Here is a 23,286-nt window from a genome sequence, read left to right on the forward strand (position 1 = left end):
TGTACCTCAGCTGAAGATAGGAGAGATGTAATTGAGCCTCGTTTTTTAACGTTCCTCCCGAATGTGATGACGAAGCCTCGTTGCCAGCAATGCAGCATGTAGCAGGGTATTCAGAGTTTACGCATCACGCTATCGCGCCTTCAATTTTGCACATGCAACACGGACATCCATGAAGCACGAATAGTTGTATCTCTGCGCCGTCATCATCGCGCGTCCTTTCCTTTGCTCTATTTCCATATTATATGAAATTGGTTCCAGCAGCGAGGCGTGAGTGATCGATTTTCGATATTTCTCGTTGGAAGCTATGGTAAAGAATCGATTTTTAAGGTGCTCGTTGCGAACACTCTGTTCATCGATCTTTTTCTGTAGGTTTAAAATGTAGACCGATCGATATATCGCAAAGCACGCCACGCTACTGGTTGGTTCCGTTTTTCTTATTTGTAGTGATGCATCAAGGGCTACGTGAGCAGCACAGCCGCGGAAAGGGGACACGTAATAGGGCCTCGTTTATAATTTTTCTCCCGAATCTGATCGACACCCTCCAGCTCTAGCGGTGGGATCCGAAAGCCGAGTTCTGGCCAAAAGGGTCGGGAAGAGCATTCTACGTCAACGTTTCACTTACCTCGAGCAAACTTACAGGGTGTCCACAAGTCCGGAATTTCCGGAAATCCGGAAATTCCGAAAATAGTACTGATTTTTCTAGGGCGGTCTAGAAGTACAGAAAAAGTGCTGAAATTTTGCAAGAAAGACCGACATTTTTTCATTTTTGTCGCATTTGTTTGCAAGAAGCCGACATTTTTTCATTTTTGTCGCAATTTGAGCGGGAAATTCAAATTTTTGAAATTTTTCGAATTTCGTCAGTTGGAGGTATTGAAAAAGTACTGAATTTTTCTGTTGAGGAGGTACTGAATTTCTTGGGAATGTACCGATAAAATACTGTAAAAGTACTGATTTTTGGCCAGCCTGTTTTAGTAGACACCCTGACTTACCGCCCTTACCTCGCACGAGGTTAAACCATAAGCGAGAGACAAGTGAAGTTGGCAAAGCGGCAGATGGGTTACGTCAATGTGTCTCTTTTTCAACCTTCGTTATCGAAGAGTCGGGGGACAGAGAGAGAGGGGGGGTTGCAGGAGAGAAAAGTGGCACATAAACTGGAAGACGTTAAAAAAAGAGAGAGAGACGGGAGAAAAAACAATTTAGGAGACAAAACCGTGCGCCTGGGCGAAAGGAGACAAAAGGAAAACAAAGCACCCGTATTCATGAACGTAAATGTTGTGTGACGCCTGGATATATGACTGTGAGTGGAGTGACTGGGAGCCCGGAGTGCGACTCTCGCACGCGAACGGCGAGCCCAAACGCAAACGCTCAAACATAAGAAAAAACGCCGTATGAACATTCGAGAGTTGCCAAATTTCCTCTAATAAAACGGTTATATTTGAGGAAAGTCATGGATATTTTTACTTAAAATTTTCAGGGACTCAAAGAAGAATTGTGAACAATATTATATAAAAAATTGGAAGGACAATATTCACTGAGTTTACCAGGAAATTCGTATTTTATCGGGGGAATTTGGCAACACCTGAAGGCTCATACGGCGTTTTTCCTCAGCACGGCAGCATGAGACACATGCATTTACAGCCAGTTTAAACTCCGGCCCGGAGCCCCCGCTAGCTCACGTTTTCACTTAACCCGTCCGCAAGCTGCACCCCTCAATTTCCGCGTTGTCGCTCTTATTGTTCGCCCGTCAGTCTTTTTTCCATCGCCGACGGCTGACGACGCACCCGGCGAAGATTAGTCATGTGAAAATCTCAACCGCTCGCGCATACGTGGAAACGGGAAAATAAATCACTATCAAGAAGAAAACTCTGCCGTACTAAGGAAGTACGCCGTATGACGATCGAAAGTCGCCAAATTTTCTTCGATGAAATGTCTATTTTTGAGGAAAGTTATGAATATTTTTCCGCGAAATTTTCTAGAACTGTAGGTGAAATTGCGAACAAAATTATCTAAGAAAGTGGAAGGAAAATATTCATAAGTTTACCAGGAAATTCGTGTTTTATTAAAGGAAGTTTGGCAACGCCTGAAGGCTCATCGGCGTTTTTCCTTAGCACGACAGAATTGTCTTTGTCACCAAAGTATCACGTATTAACGCGTAATAGATTTTCATTACCTCAAGGATATCATTTTTTGTAGTGACTGAGAGAAAGACATCTCGACAACTGCTCTCAATGAATTATGATCACGACGAGAATAATTATTTTTGAGGTTATTAAATTTTATTCTCGTATTTGTATAAATTATGTACGCATTTATTTTTTTATTCATTTCTTTTCAATTTCTTTTTTGATCATTCAGAGAAATATGATCAAAGTTCATCATTCATCATGGACGCAAAAGCGAGCTGATAATAACACTGATTGTCAGTAAGTTCGCTTTGGCGCTTGGAAGCTGTACTGTTCAAGGCGCTATGAGCAACTATTCCACCTCGGAAGTATTGCACAGTATCAGACAAAAATGAAGGCGTTTTAACGTTTGTAACTTGACTGGTAGCGCTTTCGACTTTGTAGACAGGGTTGTCACTGTCAGGGAATACCGGGAAGACCGGGAAATGTCAGGAAATTTTAAAAAGTCAGGGAATTTTAAAAAGTGGGAAAACCTGGAATTTTCAGGGAAAATGACGAAAATGTTGAAAATGCCAGGGAAAAATTGTCAGGACACCTTTAATTGCTTACAAGACTAGGTTTGCCGTTTCAAACAATAGATTTTGAGTGAAAACTATTTGAAATTATGTATTTTTAACCACCTAGCACATCTTCAATTTTTAGGGAATTTTAAAAAATATGACAGGAAAATCAGAGAAATGTCAGGGAATTTCAATTTCTTCATTTTGTGGCAACCCTGTGTAGAGTCTTATTGATCGTACGATATGCGGCTCCTGTTCGCTCAATCTTTGTGATACTGGGCAGCAGGTGGTATTTTTTAATGGTATACTTGGAATTTTAATTCACTTTTTCAAAATTCAAACTTTATTGACATTTTTAGACATAAATCTTTAAGAAATCTTATTGGTTTTACCACATAAAAGAGGCAGCGAAAAACTTGCGTCTTCGCAAATTAAGGCATGAATGAGTTTTACCTCACCCTCAGTGATGAGAAAATGTGTAACTGCTACCCACTTGAGTGTAATATTAGCGGCAATCGTGATCTGTCATCAAATCGGAGCGACACTCTTGAAGGCGCTCTGAGCAACTATTTCACCTCGGAAGTATTGCACAGTATCAGACGAAAATGCAGGCGTTTTAACGCGTGTAACTTGACTGGTATCGTTTACCACTGTGTAGACTCCTACTGATCATACGATATGCGGCTTCTGTTCGAACGATTTTTGTGAAACTTGGTGCCAGGAGACATCCTTTGACGGAAAACTTGAATTTCAGCTCAAATTTCAAGAATTCGAAAAACCAAGATGGTGGGTGGCCCTTAATGCTCCCTTTTTCTGCGAATGGACTTTTTTTTGTAATCTTTGATCAACTCATTCCTGAATTCCTATCTCCGTTCCCTCTCTCATTCCATTCGTTTCTCGCCGGAAACCCAATCCCCCGGTCCATTTCAATTTATAATCTTCGCAATTGGTAAACATGTAATATTTATTCCCGTTTGGGACACTGCGAAAGCCTAAAATACGGGAACCAATCATAAATGGATTCGCATTGTCTTTACTCTCTCTACGAAGGGACTCTAACTATCCTTCGGAAAAAAGAACGGAGAAGCTTGCACGAAGTGGCAACGTTGCTCCTCTCTGAAGAGCGCGACGAGTAGCTCCTCAAATAAATCAAAGAGCGATCAAACCAATTAGTCAACAAATAAACGAGACGTGAAGCAAGTGAATTATTCAGATCATAAAATAAATCCTTTGCACGTTGCGACGCGACGCATCGCCGCGAAAGAGCGTCGCAGGAAAAGCAGCGCCGCGACGTCGGTCGTCGGACAGAGAGCTGCAGAAGTGTGACGGAGCGAGGGGTCGGTGGGAGGGCGAGGGAGGGGGCAGGAAGGAGGGGATTTTTGAAGTTACAACCCGAGTTTATTTTACAGTGGAAACGTGCGTCTTAAACAGTTTCTTTCGCAAGTCGCAAGTTGCATCGACAAAGCGCGGATCCTCCTGCGCGCCCCTCCCCCCCCCACCTCCCCCTCCCCTCTCCCATCTCGAAAATTTTAGCTCCGTGTTTTTAATATATGGCGCAGGATTACCCTGACTGGAACATTATTCTCGAAATAAAACTTTAGCCGAACCGTATATTCTCCGTGCAGCGCGGGGTGCACATATTGGACGGGGATCAAAATCTCCGACCCAACCCCCACCCCTGCGCCCTCCCCCACCCCCAACGGCAGCCCTCTCCCGATGGTTGCCGCATATTTTGAAAGGAATCGCTCTTTGAGTATTTAAAACGAGGTACCTCTGTTCGGTTCGGATATTCTGTCAGCCGTAAGGTCTACATATAAAAAGTGCTTGATCCTTAAAAACAGTTATCAGAGTCGGCAGAAGGCACTTGAATTTTGGCGAATCTTTAATTTATTAGTCCGTTTCAAAGTTTACCAACAAGCTCCGTCATTCTCCAATTAAACTCTAAATTCAGGAAATTTCTGGAAAGCACGTAAATTGTAAAAGCTCTTTCTCAGGTTTTTGGACACTCTATTCACGATTCTACAATGTGGTATTTATGTTGAGAGATTAGTTAAAATTAGAAGCCTTTCTGTTGATTGATTGGGTGAAACTTAAAACTTTTCTATCAAATCATTTTCTCAAATTTGGACGTACTCTCCCAAACAAGTCGGCTTTATTTATCGTGGCAGGCAAATTGAGCAGATAAAAAGCCGGTCAAATTGTATTATATATAAATTGCTCACATTTTAATATCTTTAAATTGAAATAATTGTTTTGGCAAGGATACATTATCAGCAATCGGCTTTTCATCGGTGTGCGATTATTTTTATACGTTAATTTCGCAAAGATCTATGAAATTTTACTCACTAATTTTGATTTCACATCAAAAATAGAATTATTACTGGTCGTAAAATATATTATCATGGACTTACAGCATTTGTCGAAGAAGGTAAACTTATTGTACGCTCCAGGAGATGGGGCCCTGAATTCAATTTAACATTTAAATTTTGTAGCTTTCTTCGAACTTCAGTTTTACTTTTATTCCCTAGAGGACTGGAAAGAGGAGGGGATATCCTTGCAAAACTCTCAAACCAAAATTACAGGACCAATCATTGACACGCTTAAGTTTTGAAGTAAAAATTAGTGGCATGAATTAAAACCATGGCGACGAATCTTTAAGAACATTTGAGTAACATTATTTCACTTCATAATGATTTCGAATGTTAAAACCTTTCAACCCCTCTCGCATGAATAAAAGTTATTTAATTTTGAAAGAATCATATCGAGGATTATATGGCACTGGGTTAACTTTCCCTCGTTGGGATCCTAAATCATAATTTAAGGAAATGCTTATCCTCGGGATATTCTGTGACAGATCGGGAGTCCGACTTTTTTCTCTTCACTCAGGTCTTGTCTCCTCAGGACGTTTCAAGGGATTTGTCTCCAGGGAAAATTCTCACTTGCGAATTTGGGAAAAATATTGAGTTAGTCAATACTAATGACAGTACCAACTAAGAGTCCTTGTGGAGTCCCAGGAACGACTTAAAAAGAAGAAAAAATTTTGTTGTGTTTCTTAACGGGGTAAAAGCCCAGAAGTTTCATTCCTGCGACTCGAACTTGGGAAAAATCCCGTGAAACGTCCCTTGGAGACAAGGCCTCAGGTTTAAGATTCTTTATTGGAGTTCTTGAAGACGGAAACCTTGCTTTAAAGAGTTTTCCTGGCAATCTGGCACGGGTGCTGTACCTGAGTCTCAGTTATAGCGTCAGATTCGAAGCCAACGCGTCATTCACCCGTTTGCCGCCCTCATGCTAATTCTGTTCTCCCGAAGCACGTGCGAATGTAACCTCCTCTCTCTGCCCCTATTTTGAATAACGTTAATCCGTGAATATTCAATCAAGCATTCCCGATGTTACCGGAAAGTTCTCTCCAAGTTTAACCGAGAAGTTAATGGTTTTCATCCAAGCTTTTCCGTCCTGATACTCCTGCTCAACGTGACCTCAAGCGATGCACAATAAGTCTATATCATCGATTTTCCAAGTTTTTTTCCTCATCCTCGAGTACCCGTGTTCTTCGCTTCTCAGGGGAGCCTCAAATTGCGCCGTATCTTTCGATTTTCAATATGGCTCTGAAGTCATGGTGTCTCGAACGGGAAAAGGTGGGATTCATTACGGAATGAAAAACCGGAAAAATCAGGGAATCTATTCCAGAGCTCTTTCTTCCACCGCTTAGGAATCATTTCGTTTTCAAATTTACCGGTCTAATCTGATCGAGCGCTAACATAGATTTCTTGAATGACTTATTCGAAACCTCAAATCATCAGAAGAAAGCTTCAATTGACCAGATAATATAAACATCAGGAACGCTATCGGGATTAAACTTTTGAATGTTCGCCACAGAAATGGCTGAAAGATGAGTTAAAATCGATATTCATACATGGAACTCTGGATAACTTTATTATACAACGATCACAACGATAGCAATGTAATACTTGAATCCTAAAAGTCGAACACTTTGGGTAAAAAATATTGTAGTACAAATTGGAAAGCTATCACTTACCGTACTAATACTTAATCATGCGATTTGCCTCACCTCTAACTTTTAGTAACCCTCTATAGTTTTCAGGGTCTCTTTTCGGAGGTCATGAGTTCGCCTCACGTCTTAAAATTTGCCCACGTTCCTGTCCGCAGTTTATGAGATAGGTGTTTTTTACACCCTAGATTAGTTAAATCCACAAAGTTTTCCCCTGAAAAAAAAGTATGGTATCATCTACTATTCTAACTACTAAGTCTTCTTGATTTTTTACACAGTGATACTATTTAGTGAAAATAACCAGAATTATAGCAGTATTCACCAAAACTCTGGTGATACTTACCATAATATGGTGAATGTTACCATAAAGTGGGTACCATCTGGTGGTTATTATCATACTTGTATCACTGTGTCAGAGTATGGTAAAATACTCTTTTTTTTATTTTTTTTTTTTTTTTTTTTTTTTTTTTTTTTTTTTTTTTTTTTTTTTTTTTAAAGTGAGGGCGGGCTAATTGAAAACAGAAAGAAGGGGAAAGAAAAAAGCGCAAGTTTGTTCGCATCTTTTTCTTCAGAGAACGCACAGTCAGTGGACAAAAGTGGAAATATGGCATTAACGGTAGTGTGAAGGCGTGAGAGTAAAACGTCACCGACTCTTGGAAGTAAGGGCAACGCGGGTGGAGGGTGGAGGGGGAAAAGGACGCTGCGGCGCAAAGGCGCGTGGATGACTGAAGTAAGTGACAAGTGTATAACAATTCCCAACCGCCAGCCGCCGCCGTTCCCGCCCGGCAGGTCCCCTTTCCTCCCTCAATCGCTGTCTTTTCGGTCCCGAATCATTTAAATGTATTTATGTGTCTATAAATTTCGCTCCGAATCAATTGACTCTCTCGTTTTTCTATCGTATTTTTGTTCCCTTGTCGATTCTCCTCTCCCCGGTGTTTCCTGCTCCTCTTACGTCTGCTTTTTTGTGAGTCAATTTGCGTCTCGCCATTCAACAGTTCTCCACTAAGATTCCTCGATTCCGCTCCGTTCATTTCTAAGGCGCGGAGCGGGCGGTTTTTCCATCTCCGCGCCGCGCCGCGCCAGTGGCGTGGCGGCGTGCTTTGCGATATATCGATTGGTCGGCCATTTAAACCCATGGAAAAGTATCGATAAACAGGGTGTTCGCAGCGAACACCTTAATAATCGATTATTTACCACAACTTCAAATGGGGAAATATCGATAGATCGCTAAGAACGCCACGCCACTGCGCCGCACGTGTTCCGGCAGATAAATTGCGCACTCGTCATCTTCAGCCGTGGCCTCTGTCTTGCTCTTTTTCAGAGCGAAAAAAGGAAGACAACCTGGAGAAAAAATCCTCCAGAGGAGTAATAAGCGAGGTTTTGCCTCTGTGCTCTTTTCGGTTCTGTTTTCTTGCATCGGCGCTGAGTTGCCAATCCATAATTGAGAAACCTTTGATGAAACATCTTTTCAACCCGGACACCGAATTTTCTCCATAATCCTTTCCAACACCCCTTTGTTTACCCTTGAAAGTGTGGTGCGTAAATTTAGATTCAATTAAAGCGAACTTGCAGCTCACCGTTCTCAGAGACACGGTGTGTCGCAGTTCAGACTGTTACAATTTGTCGAAGTTGCGGTTTTGCAACAGGTTGAGAGGCGTTATTTTTAACCCGTGACACATGTTTGCTCTTCTTAGGTTTTCCCAAAAATCCAAACCACTCCAGAAATAGGTATACCAACCATAGATTTTTTGCATGTCATCATCTAAATAGAAACGGTTAAGCCCCACCTGCGGGCCGATCATTGAAATTGATAGACAAAGCTATAGAAAAAGAAGACAAAAGGGGTATGAAATGATTCTATCGGTGGAAGCGGGTGGTTGCAATGGACAAATAAGGTAGGTGGACTAAAAAACGGCAGCCCACGAAAGATCCCTTACTTAGTCCATCATTTCGCCATTTCTTAGTCCATAGAAACCATCCATCCACCAATAGGATCGCTTCATACTCCCTGTATCTACTTTGTCTTTCGCTTTGTCTCTCAATTTCAATATTCGGCCCGCTGATGGAATAAGTTTCTACGTCAGTGTTTTACCAACTAGGTCGGCAAGAGTCAATTGGAGAATGTAGCAGTAATTTTGTCACGTGGCGAAAGTCGAATCTTGTATTTTATCCAACCTAGTCTTCTCGGAAGTGTTGAAAGAGCCGCGACCAAGCAAAATTTCACGTGACTTTAGTCAGAATTCTTCTTACAATTAAAAATGAGACCTGTATTTTGTCGAAGTAACGTTGCCTACCGTTTCTCGAGATCGCGGTTTGCAATCAGTTACTCAAAGAGAAAGAGACAATGTTCCCAACCTTTACATTCCTCTCCATCGTTGCAAATCGAAGTGTCAGTGTCCTCGCGTATTTAATCAAACCTAGGTGATTTCAGACTCCATGTGGATTGCATTTTGCGAAAAGGAACCAGGAGCATTGCAATGTTGCTAAGATTGTGCAACCTCACCCATTGCGGTAAAACGATTTATATGCTGAAAAAAATATGAAATTTACATGGTAATTTTAGTCCGAAATTTACCGTTTTCAGTGAGTGAAATAGAAATTTTTTTGAGATAATCAGGTGTTCCTTCCAAGAAAAAAGGAGCTGCACAATCTTAGCAATATTGTAATGCTCCTAGTTCCTTTTTGCAAAATGCAATCTATTTGAAACTTCTCTCGAACTCCTTCGATCCTCGGATGAAATTTCAGCCTCGAAGGGATTCTCGCAGAATCGTCCGTGTGAAAAACTAAAATATCGAAGGGATAAATTTCCTCTCTCCAGCTCCGTGTGTCATTCGTGTAGCAACGAAATTAATCTTAAAGGAATGAGGTTTCACGCGGATCCCGACGTCGTGGAGATTCCGGAGAGAAGGAGAGAAGGAGAGAGCGAGAGGGGCACGTCTCCGACAAAAAAGAGGAGAGTGTGCACGGGAAAGGTGGTGGAACAAGGTGGGGAAGGCGGGGAAAACAAGAGTGAGAGTGATAGTAGTTATCAAACATGTTTTTCGCGGAAGCCCATCGTCGTGCGGAAAGAAGAGAAAAATCTCCCGACGGTTTTTGCGCTCTCAGCTGAGCGGGAAACGGGCGGCGAGGGGGGGGGGGAGGGGCCTTTAACGTCCCCCTTGATCTTTGCTGTCGAGTGCAAACGACCTTTGCTCCCTGCTCAAGTCATCGCCATCGTGCTGCACTGCCGCGTTAAGGAAGAACGCCGTATGGTCATTCGAGAGTCGCCAAATTTCCTTTAGTAAAATGTTCATTTTTGAGGAAAGTTGTGGATATTTTTCCTTTGAATTTTCAGGGACATCTAGGTGAAATTGCGAACAAAATTATCTGAAATATTGGCGGGAAAATATTCATTAATATACAAGGAAATTCGCGTTTTATGAGAGGAAATGTGGCAACGCCTGAAGGCTCATATGTCGTTTTTCCTCAGCACGGGAGCATGCCACAAGGTACACAGAGTCAGCGAAGAAAGAATCAATCTTCCTTGCTATCTCCGACAGCAGTCGTCCACCCCCTATCCCCTCTCGCAGTCCGGGGGATGAGAACGACCCATTGACACTCCTTTCATGCCTACGCATAGGGTTTCCTCCTTTTTCTTCGGAGCACATATGATCTTTGCATCGACACGCTCCGCCGAGTTTTTCGCTGTGTTAACGGGTTCATCCCTCTCTCTCCTCCGTTCTATGGAACACCTACAGCGGAATTGATTCTACCTCAGATTCTCATCTTGCCAGGTCATTGACTGTCGTTACATGGAGCTCATACAGATGAGGATGGAAACGTATCGCAAGAGGGAAGGCTCCGAATGAAAAACCTGACTCGACCCACTGGATAAGACATCTGCAGTACATATTTTCTCATCAATTTTTTTTCTCTGAGCCAAAAAAAATCCAAATCACCAACAACACTGGAAAAAAAACACATTGGATCTAGAGTCCAAACTCTTAAAAACATCGACAAGAAAAAGTACTCTTGATTCAATCAGAATCTAGCTTAAATCAAGAACCAAGCCTCTTAATTTAAGCGGATTTCGTTTTGATTCAAGCAAAAATCCGATTGTTTCAAGAGTAATTTTTCTTGTCAATGTTTTCAAGAGTCTTGACTCCATATTCAATGTGTTTTTTTCCTAGTGAACAGTGGCAAGGCGTGAATGATCGATTATCGATATTTCCTTTTTCGAAGCTATGGTAACGAATCGATTCTTAAGGTGTTCTTATCGAACACCTTGTTTATCGATAGGTTTAAATGATGGATCAATCGATTCATCGCTCGACATTTATCAACCAACAATGCGACCAACAATAGATCGCGACCGTTTTAGCACGATTCTTTTACTCATTCAATGTCGCTCTGCCCTGATGAATTCTCGTTAAACATCTGCGTTTGGCTGTTGAGTCGAGTGCGTTTATTTTTTGAAGTTCAAAATTGTGTGGCAAACGTACCTTCAAGTCTATTTTGGAATGAACTTTTTTGTCCTTTGATCGACCAACATTTAATTGTACTTTTTTCGTAATCGTGTAATAATATATCTGATCATTTTTCTGTTGCAGCACCTCCTATCTCAATTTCGATCACCAACCACACCTCTCACTCAAAAATCGAGATTCGAGAACGTGAAGAACTAAGTCTGGAATGTGTGGCGAACGGCTCGAAGCCAGCGGCGACTATCGTGTGGTATCGCGGCAAACACCAGCTCAAATTAGGTAAGAATCTACTATTATATCTTCTATAATCTTCTATATCTTCTATAATCTTCTATTATAATCTACAATTATTCGGAATCAACCTCAGAATCGACTTGAATGAGACAGCAATATACTATTTCTCACCAATTCTCGAAAAAATCGCGTGAAATCGGAAAAATTGAAGATTTTAAAGTCTTCTTATTGGTTTAAACCCTTAACATAGGCAGTGCAAGACTTGCAACATCACAAATTGAGGTATGGACATTTTTACCTCACTGTCGGTGATGAGAAAATGTGAAAACAATGTGTGAGAAAACCACACATACCCCTTGCACGTGAGGTAATATAAACTTGCAACGTCGCAAATTATTGAGGTGTGAATGTGTTTCACTATCAGTGATTGATGACGATGAGAAAATGTGTATCTGCACACTTGCTAGAGTGTAATAGCGGAAGGGTAGTCGTGATCTTCTGCCATCAAGTCGAAGCGATACTCGATAAGGCGCTTTGAGCAACTATTCCACCTCGGAAGTATTGCACAGTATCAGACGAAAATGCAGGCGTTTTTTAACGTGTGTAACTAAACTGGTATCGTTTACCACTGTGTAGACTCCTACTAATCGTACGATATGCGGCTTCTGTTCGAACGATTTTTGTAAAACTTGGTGCCAGGAGGCATCCTTTGAGGGAAACTTGAATTTCAGCTCAAATAAGAATTCGAAAAACCAAGATGGTGGATGTGACCTAAAATGCTACCTCGGCTCCTATCGATTTTTGTAAAACGTGGTGCCAGCGGGAATTATTGAAGTAAAAGTCAAATTTTCAGTCAGATTTTTAAAATTCAATATTTCAAGATGGCGGCAGGGACTTAAAACGCTTAAAACTATCGAGGTATTTATTCTTTTTAATTCTGTTTAGTTGCAAAATTGGTGTATGAGGAAATACTGTTTCCGGCGTGTATATGGGAAGCTTCTCTTAAATTTTAGCCGCAACATAATGGAAGGTTAAAATTAACCCTGTCCTAAACTGTATTAATATTATTTATTAACCCCAATAACGACCCCAAATTCCAAAAATACGTCGATACGTTCCAGACACTTGGTTTTGGGGTTCCACCTTCGTCGTGCTTTCCCGTGGACCGTCACATTTCTGGATCGTTGGAAACCGCTGTACTACCGTGGTAAGAAAGAACGCCGTATGTGCATTTGAGAGTTGCCAAATTTCCTCGGATGAAATGTTTATTTTGTAGGAAAGTTATGACAATTTTGCTTTAAAAGTTCAGGAGCTTTAGGTGGCATTGCGAACAAAATTATTTGAAAAATGTGAAGAAACATATCGACGGTGTAAGTCGGCAATTACATAACTCGTTTGCGGTGTCTGAAAATCTCCGCCTCTATAATATTTTTTTACAGGAGAACAAATTGACATCATTCCTTGAAGTTTTTGCAGAATTTTCTTCACATAGAGAAGAAAAATCACGACAGTTTTAAAGAATTGTCGTTGAGTATTTTTTCGTTTAAAAAATTAAGTGTGATAGGAAGTCTGCGACGTCGCTAACCGAGTTATGTGATTGCTGACTTACACCGTCGATATGTATAAGTTTACCAGGAAATTCGGGTTTTATCAAAGGAAATTTGGCAATGCCTGAAGGTTCATGTGGCGTTTTTCCTTAGTACGGCAGAGTAGGAATAGAAGGTTTTGGCGAATGCCCGGGCGAGCGTGAGCTCCCAACATGGGAGACAAACGGCTCGGTTTCTGGGGGCGCGTTCGGGTTGGTCCGGCGGCGGCCAATGAGGGACCCGGACCCGCGGGAAGCTGCATGCCGGAGGCACCGGGTCCGTCCGGCCACGCGGACTCGGGGGCGGGCGAGCACTTAACCCGAGTGGACAGCCGGAAATTGAGGACTGCGGCCCGCTCGTGGCGCTCGCGGTCTCAGCGACCTGTGCAGACGCGGCGTCGCTGGCGTCCCGACGCTCGCCGCCCGCCGCTTCCACCCGATCCATCAACTTTCGTAATTGCTCCGACAGCAACTTTGTCATCCCTCTCGCGGAGCCTGTGATGTACGACCTCCCCCCCCCGCCCCCCGCCTCTCCGAATCAACTACCGTATTGTTCGTATAATGTAAAACACTCCTCGGCCAGTCGGAGTCGTCGTTGGGAACTTCATCATCGACCCCTTCCACCTTTTTTCCGCTCGCTCCTCGTCCCCCTTTTCCTGCCCCTAATTATATCTCGTCCCCTCGGCTCCCCGTCTTTCGGTCGCTCTTGTAAATATCAAGTGGGATTAATAGGTGGCTCTGGAATTCGAGCCGCGCCGTCTGTTTGCGCTCGTTTTCCACGGCGGCCTCGGTCAGAGAACAGGGTGTCTACAAGTCCGGAATTTCCGAAAAGTCCGGAAATAGTACTGGTTTTTAAAGGGCGGTCCGGAAGTTCTGAAAAAGTGCGGAAATTCCGCATAGAAGGTCCGGAATTTTTTTAAATTTTTTGTCATTTTTGTCGCAATTTCAAATTTTGGAAATTTTTCAAATTTCGTCATATGGAGGTACTGAAAAGTACGGAATTTTTCTGTTGGAGGAGGTACTGACTTTCGCGAGAATATACTGAAAAAGTACTTATTTTTGACCAGCCTGTTTTAGTAGACATCCTGTTTAGCTTTATCTCCCAGCCGAATCGAACAAAATAGAGTTTTACTCATGATCTTGTATCTTCTCATAATTACGAAAATCCTCCCAAAATTTGTCAAGAGAAAGATACAAAGTCGGAAAATTCCAACCCTGAATCTCCCTCGATCATCTGGCCTTTGCAAGTTTATTATTTTGTTTCCGAGAACAGTGACGAATCGGGGCAACGGAGGCAATATTTCGTCTTTTTCTGGTCAGTTCTAGTAAAGAATAGATCGGATTGACAATAAATGAGTAGTCCAAGTTCAAAATACTACTTTGCATGTTATGCCTCACATTTTTTTAAGAAAACCAAAGAAACTTTGAAAAGTTAGAACTTATTCCCAGATCTAACATAGTATCGTCGTCTTTCTGATGTAAAGGAGAAGCCTGCGTTTTGAGTTGAGCCCGAACATCCACATAACTCCATAGTTCTCAGGGCTCTTGCAGTAAAAGACGTCAGAGGATCGACGACATTTTCAGTGGCGAGGCGTGAATGATCGATAATCGATATTTCCCTATTTGAAGCTATGGTAAAGAATCGATTATTAAAGTGTTTGTTGCGAATACCCTGTTCATCGATCCTTAATCATAAGTTTAAATGGCAGATCAATCGATATATAGCAAAACATTCCACGCCACTAGATATTGTTCCCCATCCTTCAGTATTGAATAATTTAAATCCTCTCCTCTGCATCGTCAATTCAAGCGTGTTGAGATTCTTTTATCAATATTTTCTCGCACTCTGTGAGTGTCCATCTGAAGATGGTAAACTGACCTCTAAAATTTTGTCGCAAGATCTAAAACTCGTCGCGCCGCACAATATGACAACGGCGCCGGCGAGTACGGGACGTCTAATGGACGTCCATTCGCCTTTCCTGAGAGAGCGCCCTCCGCCGAACCCACTCCTTGCGGTGCGGCGCGGTCACAATCCAATATCGACAACGGCGACGAAAGTCAGTTTGATTTATCGGTCTGCAACGCCTTCAGCGTCGGCCGCGCTGTCCCGCAGCACACGAAAATTTTATTGAGGTGGCTCTGCTCCGGTGCCCGACCGTAACGCGAGGCGCTCCGCGGAAGGCTTTCAATCAATCGCTCGCCATCATTCCGCGTGGATGCCGCCCGGCTCGGCCAATAGCAAGGGCGACACTGAACGTCAATGAATTGACCCTGATTCGTTATCAACGAACCGGTGCTGTAGCCTTATATGTATGTTCCTGAGCTTTATGCTTCATTCGGCTGCCGGATCGGTCAGATTCCTACGGAGCCTCGGGAGATATCTTCGTTGAAGGGGGTCTGAAGGTCATTTTTCAGGATAATTTCTTTGATTGCCCACTCCATGAGAAAAAAAAAAAAAAAAAAAAAAAAAAAAAAATCTAGAAATTCGATTAAAATGGAAAGTGGATCAGAAAGTAACCTCCATTTTATCATCTTATCATAGAAGAAACCGAAGCTAATTTTTAGTTTTTCTGGTTTTTACTTTTTGTGTTTTTTTATTCAGAACAATAAACAATAATCATTGTCACGTATAAGTCGAATAAACAATCAATTTTACCACAAAAAAGTTGACGAACGCGTCTAATTTAGATAAAAACACACCGATTTTAAAACTGAACTGCTGGAGAATAGATATCTCGATTGCAAAGTCGTATACCTTCGAAGGTGCGAAGATTTCATTTTGAGGCACCTCTGTCATCTTGAATTTTCAAATTTTGAAAATTTAAGTTGGAATTAGGGTTTTCCGTCAAAAAATACCCCCTGGCATCAAGTTTTACAAAAATAGATCGACTAGGAGCCGAGATAGCATTTTAAGTCACATCCACCATCTTGCTTTTTCGAATTCTTAAAATTTGAGTTGAAATTCAAGTTCCCCGTCAAAAAATGCCTCCCGTTACTAAGTTTCAAAAAAATCGACCCAACAGAAGCCTCATATCGTTCCACACAGCGGTAAACGACACGAGTCAAGTTACAAACATTAAAGCGCCTGCATTTTCGTCTGATACTGTGCAATACTTCCGAGGTGAAATAGTTGCTCAGAGCGCCTTCAAGAGCATTAAGGTACGGCAATTAAGGCGCGGAATGCCGCCGCGGAATCGTACGCGGCGGACGCAAGGGAAATCTGTTACACGCGTTTCAATGGGAGCGGCAACTAAGGAGCGGAGCGACGCCGCGGAGTCCGCGGCGTCACGGCGCGGCGATCTGTCGAGAACAGATCGGAGCGGAATCCCTCGGAGATTCCGCCTCGTCCGTCGAGGTTTTCGATGATTTTTCATGTCTACTTGCCGAAACGTGGATCGCGGTGGCAACACCAATGGAAAATTGCGGGCCATCGTGAATTATTGGATTCATGAAATAAAAATATGTTTGTAGCACGATATCAACGAATGGCATTCCTACCTCGTGCCAGGTGCAAATAATACGACACAAGTAGGTAAAAGAAACATGACACCTTTTTTCCAGGAGATAAATCTGTAAAAACAAAACGAACTAACTATTTTAGAGCTTTTCGGCACCTGAACAATTTATTTAGACGTTGCTATATCTATAGAGAAACCTAATCGACCAATTTGTTTTGAACATCATGCCTGAAAGTAAAAAAAATGCGTGTCTTTGCTTGCAATGTTGCAACTCTCTGCTCACGTTTCATTCGTTAATTTGAAACTGTTGATAGGAGGCTTATCTTGGACTTTTTGTAAACATTTTTTTGCTCATTCAATAATACTTTTAGAAATTTTACAAACGGATATATTGGTTGGTATTCTCGTAAAAAATATTGGAGATTTTGAAACGTGGTGAGTGTTCATTGTACTTTGTAGCAAGGCAAAACACACACTCGCGAGTTATCATCGGATACTGATTTATGACGAGACTGCCGACGGACACGACGGAATTTTGGAGGCGATTCCGCTGCTTAGTTGCCGGGCACGGCGGAGCGGAAACTTACTCGACGCCTCGCTCGCTCGGGTCGTCCGCCGCGTACGATTCCGCGGCGGCATTCCGCGTCTTAATTGCCGTACCTTTACTTCGACTTGATGGCAGAGGATCACGATCGCCGCTGATATTACACTCAAGCGGCTGCACAGTTGCACATTTTCTCATCACTGACGGTGAGGTAAAACTCATTCATACCTCAATTTGCGACGTTGCAAGTTTTTCACTGCCTATTTTAAGTAGTTACCCCAAGTTTACCCAGCCCCTGAGAATACGCTTCATGTTTTTCCCAATTTGGTGAATTTTCATTAAATATTTCTCGAAAATGTCCAATCTATCATATTTTTCATTTCTCTTGCGTAACCCTGACTGCCAGGGTTGCACTGGTGAAATGAAAAATATGAAATATTGAAAACTTCCGTGAATTATTTCATGAAATTTCACAGAGTTGTGAAACATATGAAAAATTTGAAGCATATTTACAGGGGCTGGGTATGCAACACGTACTAAGAAACACCAAAAGGCAAAAATCAATCGCCTCTCTCTTAATTTTGCACTTAATGTTGAAAAATATTTCTCAAAATTCTCCATATTTCTCTGAAATTTCACCTGAAATTTCAAGATTTTATTTTTCATGAAAAATTACAACCCTGCTGACTTCAGAGTTTTCCGTAATTTTGCTGCTTAAACTCGAAGGAGACGAGATGGGACTGGGTTGACAAATCGAGTAAAAAACATCACCGTTAGACGAAAAGCAACAGTGATAAGGAAGAATGAGCCGGCCAACAAAATAAGGGTGGAAAAATCCACTAATGGTGAAACCCGGGGTGATATCTTGATTTCTGGGAGAACGTCCGCGTCAGTGGAGGGCACTCGGGCGGGAAAACGAGGGAATCGGATTTCGCGGGGGCACAAGCGGATGATTGGTGCGGCGAGGCCCGGGACAGAATTACTAATTCCGCCGCTTAATCGGCCCGCGTATCGCATTTATTTTTCCCCGCTCGACTCCCGTATCTCGACGCTCCCATCGAGTGGACCCGGCCCGGGAAGAAACGATAAATAAATAATGTAAACATAACAGTTTTTCATCCCCAGCGGACGCTTTTTTCGCGCAGCGCGGCGCGCTCCGGTCGGGAGTCGCTGATCCGCGTAATGGATTTCCACGATTGCCACCGAGCGGGGTTTTCGCGTGTGGGTCGTTTTCACTTTTGACCGGGAGCCGTCGCCCGTCGCACGGTGGATCGAGTCGATCGAGAGGTCGGACATGAAACAGGGTTGCCACAGTCAGGGAGAACCGGAAAATGTCGGGGAATTTAAAAAAGTCAAGGAAAATCAGGAAACACTGGAAAAAAAAGAATCTTCAATTTGCCGCCAAGAAGTATTTCTTCTTAAATCAAGAATTTTGCTGGTTAATATAAGCTACTTTTTTGCTTCACCCAAGCATTACTTTTCTTGAATCAAGAAAAAGTCAGCTTAAAGCAAGGTAAAGAAAATTCTTGGCGGCAAATTCAAGAATTATCATGCTTGATCCAAGCTACTTTTTTTTCAGTGAAGGAAAACCGGAGATGTGAGGGGAATGACGAAAATGTCAGAGAAAATTTGTTAAATCACCCTCATTTGCTGTTTAAAATGGGTCCGAGGTTTCGAACAACAAATTTTGCCTGGAAACTATTTTCAATTATGCCCTCTCAACCCATCTGTCACATCTTCAATTATCAGGGATTTTCACCGAAATGTGTCTGGGAAATGTCAGGGAATTGCATTTTCTAAATTCTGTGGCAACCTTGATGAAATATTTGAAAAAAAAAAGAAAAAAACTGCGAAATTTGATGTTTATTTCGTCACATTTGAAGGTTCGAGGGGTGCTTCTGTAGAAAATTTCACAAGGAAACCGATGGAACCACTTTCAGAACCTCAACGTTTGGTATAAACGGATTTAAAAGCTCTTAAAGTTTCCAAATTTTGTCCGACCTCTCCTATTGACTCGATCCACTGTGCGTCGCGTCGTAGTCCTGGCTGTCGCTCCACATGCGAGTATCCCGTCCTAATTGAAATCCGGGATAATTAGGTTGCGAAATAACCCGCGCGATTTGACCGCGGACCGCGTTTCTAGTCCTAGATCCAGTCGGGATGTCCTACGGGGGATCTCGATAGTGCAACTAGTCAGCTCTGCTAAGGGAAAAAGTCGTGATGAGCATTCGAATTTGGCCAAATTTTCTTGAAAATATTAATTTTTGAGGGAACACTGGAAAAAAAAAAACAAGCAGTGAACTCCAACACAATGTGTTGATAAGGCGCGTCATTAACTCGCAAATATCAACCCCTTTAGTTTTCATTTACAGAGATTTCAAAATAGGCAAACAGCACAACAAGAGAATTCACGATCCAACACTGCGAGGTCAAAGACGCACCTTGACGAGACCGTGTATCGTGAAAGTAGGAAGCTAATCGAATTTAAGTTTTTTGATCTGCCTCAAGCAAAATCTTATCAGATTCTTGAAGAAAAGTGCTACGGAATAATTTAAGCGAAGAAAGGAAAAATTCTGTCGAACTCCTAGAAGATAAAGTCGATTTAAAGGTATTTTGGGGCTAAAATACCCAAATCACCGGTAGTAAAAATCCCGTTATATTATTGAAAAGAAATTAACTCGATATAAATGCAATTGCATTATATAGTCTTGATTTTGTTATTTTAAACGTATTTCCATGCAAAGAAGTTCAACCATGTCGTTGCTTTATTCATTCATGAATTGAAAGTAAGCAATCTACATCCCGAAAATCTACTGATTTGCGTAAAAAATTGCAGAAACTTGATATACCAGGTCGATGCACCCACTCGTTGAATTTACCAACCAATTTTGTGAGTGCAAATGTGTAAGAATCAATATGCTATAGTCATTTTGGGTGCATTTATTTTTCATGAAACAATAATAATTTCAATCCCGAAAAACCATCAATTTTCCGTATAAAATCGAAAAAATCAAAATATGTCAACTCCCCGACGTGAAAATTAGATTCTACGTATGTAAATACTTATGTATCGATATGCTGAATAGAAACTAGGTGTGGATAGTCAGAAGCCCGCGGCAACATTAATTCAACAGAAAAACTGTAAAAATTAGATCGGATTTTAGCCGCTTTGCCCGCCTCTCCTCGTTACTTACAACAAACCGTTCTTATACTCATCTCAAAATTTTTCTCAGAGCTTTGGGTTATTATTAGCTTCCATTTAAACTCCGGTTCGATGGCCGAATCGGCTGCCAAAAAAGCAAGCCACTGTTGAAGGGTTCTATGAGAAATTCGTGATATTATCGGCTCTCAGGAAATCACCCCATGGCTAAAATTGGTGGTATAAATGTTTAAGTGCTTAAAATAATCGTATTCAAGAAACTAAGGAATTAAACTATGGAGTCAATTTCTTTTTAATAATATAACGAATTTACTACCGGTGATTTAGCTATTATAGCCCCAGAATACTTTTAAAGCGCCTTTGCGTTCCAGAATCTCGACGGAATTTTTTTTTTTTTTTTTTTTTTTTTGGCTTAAACGATTCAAGAAACATTGTAGTTAAAAATATAAAGATTTTTCGATTTGGACGTATAAAAAATGTTTAACTCGTTCAGGCACACCGTGTATTGTATGGAGTACTGCTGTTATTCGACCGTTGTCTTCAGGTCAAAATTCTTACAAAGAAGCCCCTTGCAAGAGGCGAATTTTTTGTAATTTCTCCCAGTTTTTTCAGCGTTAGGTATGTAAATGAATTGCTTGTCAAATTTTGAGGTCAATTATATTTAATTGTAATTTATACTGTCTTTTTTTCCCCTTCATTTTATTTTTCGTATCGAGGAGTCGAGGTTTTGTTGATTTCTTCGGATTTCGATTACTGTAACTTCTCTTCTATTCGGCCGATTTTTATGAATGAGGTCTCTTTTTATTTGTGTTTTAACGGAGAGTAAGGAAAAAATTGATAAATACATGCGAAACAATTTTTTTTGAAAATTGGATGAATCCTAGCGTGACGGTGAAATGGTTAATGAAGCGTGAGTAATTGGGGTACGGGTATCGGCCGCGTTGGGACCCAAGGCGGCCCAAGGCCCATTGTTCTTCGTGACGCCGACGCAGTGATCAGGAGCGTGGGGACGAGAGGGCTGAGTGGACTCCTGTATGAGCCACGTTTAGCAAATGGTCTAATGAGTCTCGAGGCTCATCACAGATTGCACTTACCACTATCCTGCTGGCCCCGGCTATCAGAGCAAGGAGTACCAACTTTTGAAAAGGATAACAGTGGTGTGGAGATATGACAAAGCAACGTTGTGAACAAAACTGAGTGAGTGAAATTCTCATTCAAGGAGTGCCGAACTGGTCAGCCATCCTCGAATCAGTTCGCTTGCTTCCGCTTATATATGCATATTTTAAATCAGCGCGCCCTACTCTTAGGCTTTTTTTAAAAAAACCAAGTAACGTAGACTCTTGGTATTCACTGCACATAAACTAGCGAGCCCCAGAATGAGAAACAACTTTAAATCATAATTATTGACGGATAAATAAACTTTTTACACGCTTTGGAAAATCTCAGAAGTTCGCGGTAGTCACTTTTCGGTAAGGAACTAAGGGACTCGGTTATTGTATCGAGCAGGGTTCGAAACGATCGCAAAGGCGGTATACTACGTATACGCGCCAACAAATTGCATCTAGAGTCCAGACTCTTGAAAACATGAACAAGAAAAAGGACTCTTGATTCAATCAGATTTAAGCTTAAATCAAAAGGAAAATCCGCTCAAATTAAGAGGCTTGGTTCTTGATTTAAGCTTAAATCTGATTGAATCAAGAGTCCTTTTTCTTGACAATGTTTTCAAGAGTCTGGACTCTAGATCTAATGTGTTTTTTTTTTTTTTTTTTTTTTTTTTTTTTCTTTTCCAGTGAAGGTATGCATTTTTGTTCGTAAAATTGTCAGATGTTTTAGATCAAATCACGAATGTAATTTTCTAAAAAAAAATTAGAAGAAATTCTTTACAAATATTCCGGAAAATTCGTGATTTGTCATAAGAAATTTTGCAACATCTGAAGGCTTATACGGCGTTCTTTCTTAGCACGGCAGAATAATTAGTACATCTCCTCTCTAACAACCCCGTGGGTCAAAAAATTAAACGCGGCGACTCGACGTACGAACACGTTGCGCCATTCGTTGCTAATCTTCAGGATTTAACCACCACAACACGATTCCGAAACTCGCGCGTTAAGTACAAAAACCATCCCTGACGACGGCTGTTCTCGATGAAACAAGAGCCAGTCGTATCCAAAGAAACGCGAAACGAGCGTAAGAAACGGTGCACGCGAGTATTTCGCGCCAGCGATCCGAGCCGAACACACCGCACCGCGCACCGGTATTTCACGGAACGCAAACAATCACTTGGTCACTGGTAACGTGATTTATATCGGTGCAGCTCCCGGTTCGGCGGGGGAAGGGGGGGGGGGGGGGGGTCAGATCCTCAACTGGAGATTAGCAGACATTTCCAATGGTTTTTGCCGCTCGGGCACCGGTAATTCGATTCAATCAGTTTGCGGAAACGAGCCCGAGTGCTGCGGGGCCGTTTCGTTCTTTCTCCCGGGCCCGGGCCATCATTCATCCGGCCCGTAACATTGTTTTAATTGATAAAATATTCCATTTTTTTCCCTCTCGACTCCGACGCCCCCGGACCCCCCGGGGAGATCTTCGGCCCCCGCGCCCCCATCGATTAAACTTCCATCAGCACTGCGACCCCTGCCCCCCCCCCCCGGGCCCCCACCCTCCTCTCCGGCGTCCGCGTGTTTAATTGTATGACCCTCAAAGCGGTGGTGTGCGGTCCGGTCCGGTCGTTTTCTCCGGCGAATCCGACGGAAGGAGTGCTGACCCAGTTTACGATCAACTTTTACGTGCAGTCGCGTACCCCAATGTTTCTAACGCTTTTCAGTTGCAGGGTCCTTCGGCAGGTTTTTCATTCTAGTCAAATCTGCAAGCCGATTTTGGAAATATTGTGTTTGTCGGGCGGACATAGATGACATAGGTTCAGTGGCGTGGTGTGATTAGTCGGGTATGTCACATCGCTGCTTTGCATGCCTGCGGGCCGATTATTGAAATTGATACAAATTTTTAAGAGCAGCCCAAGACAATGATAACAGCACCGGAAAAAAACACATTGGATCTAGAGTCCAGACTCTCAGCAACATCGACAAGAAAAAGTACTATTGATTCAATCAGAATCTAGCTTAAATCAAGAAGCAAGCCTCTTAATTTAAGCGG

General features: G+C 42.1%; 1 protein-coding gene across 1 annotated transcript in view; it reads left to right on the forward strand.

Annotated features, from left to right (window-relative positions):
- The window catches only part of LOC109042442 (nephrin), a 107,054-nt gene that overhangs the window by 62,066 nt on the left and 21,702 nt on the right, over positions 1-23,286 (forward strand). The window contains exon 3 of the mRNA XM_072299642.1: positions 11,282-11,434. Coding sequence (XP_072155743.1) covers positions 11,282-11,434 — 153 coding nt within the window. The remainder of the gene's footprint in view (positions 1-11,281; positions 11,435-23,286) is intronic.

Source organism: Bemisia tabaci, chromosome 4 (assembly GCF_918797505.1).
Source record: "Bemisia tabaci chromosome 4, PGI_BMITA_v3".
In the NCBI taxonomy this organism is placed as follows: domain Eukaryota; kingdom Metazoa; phylum Arthropoda; class Insecta; order Hemiptera; family Aleyrodidae; genus Bemisia; species Bemisia tabaci.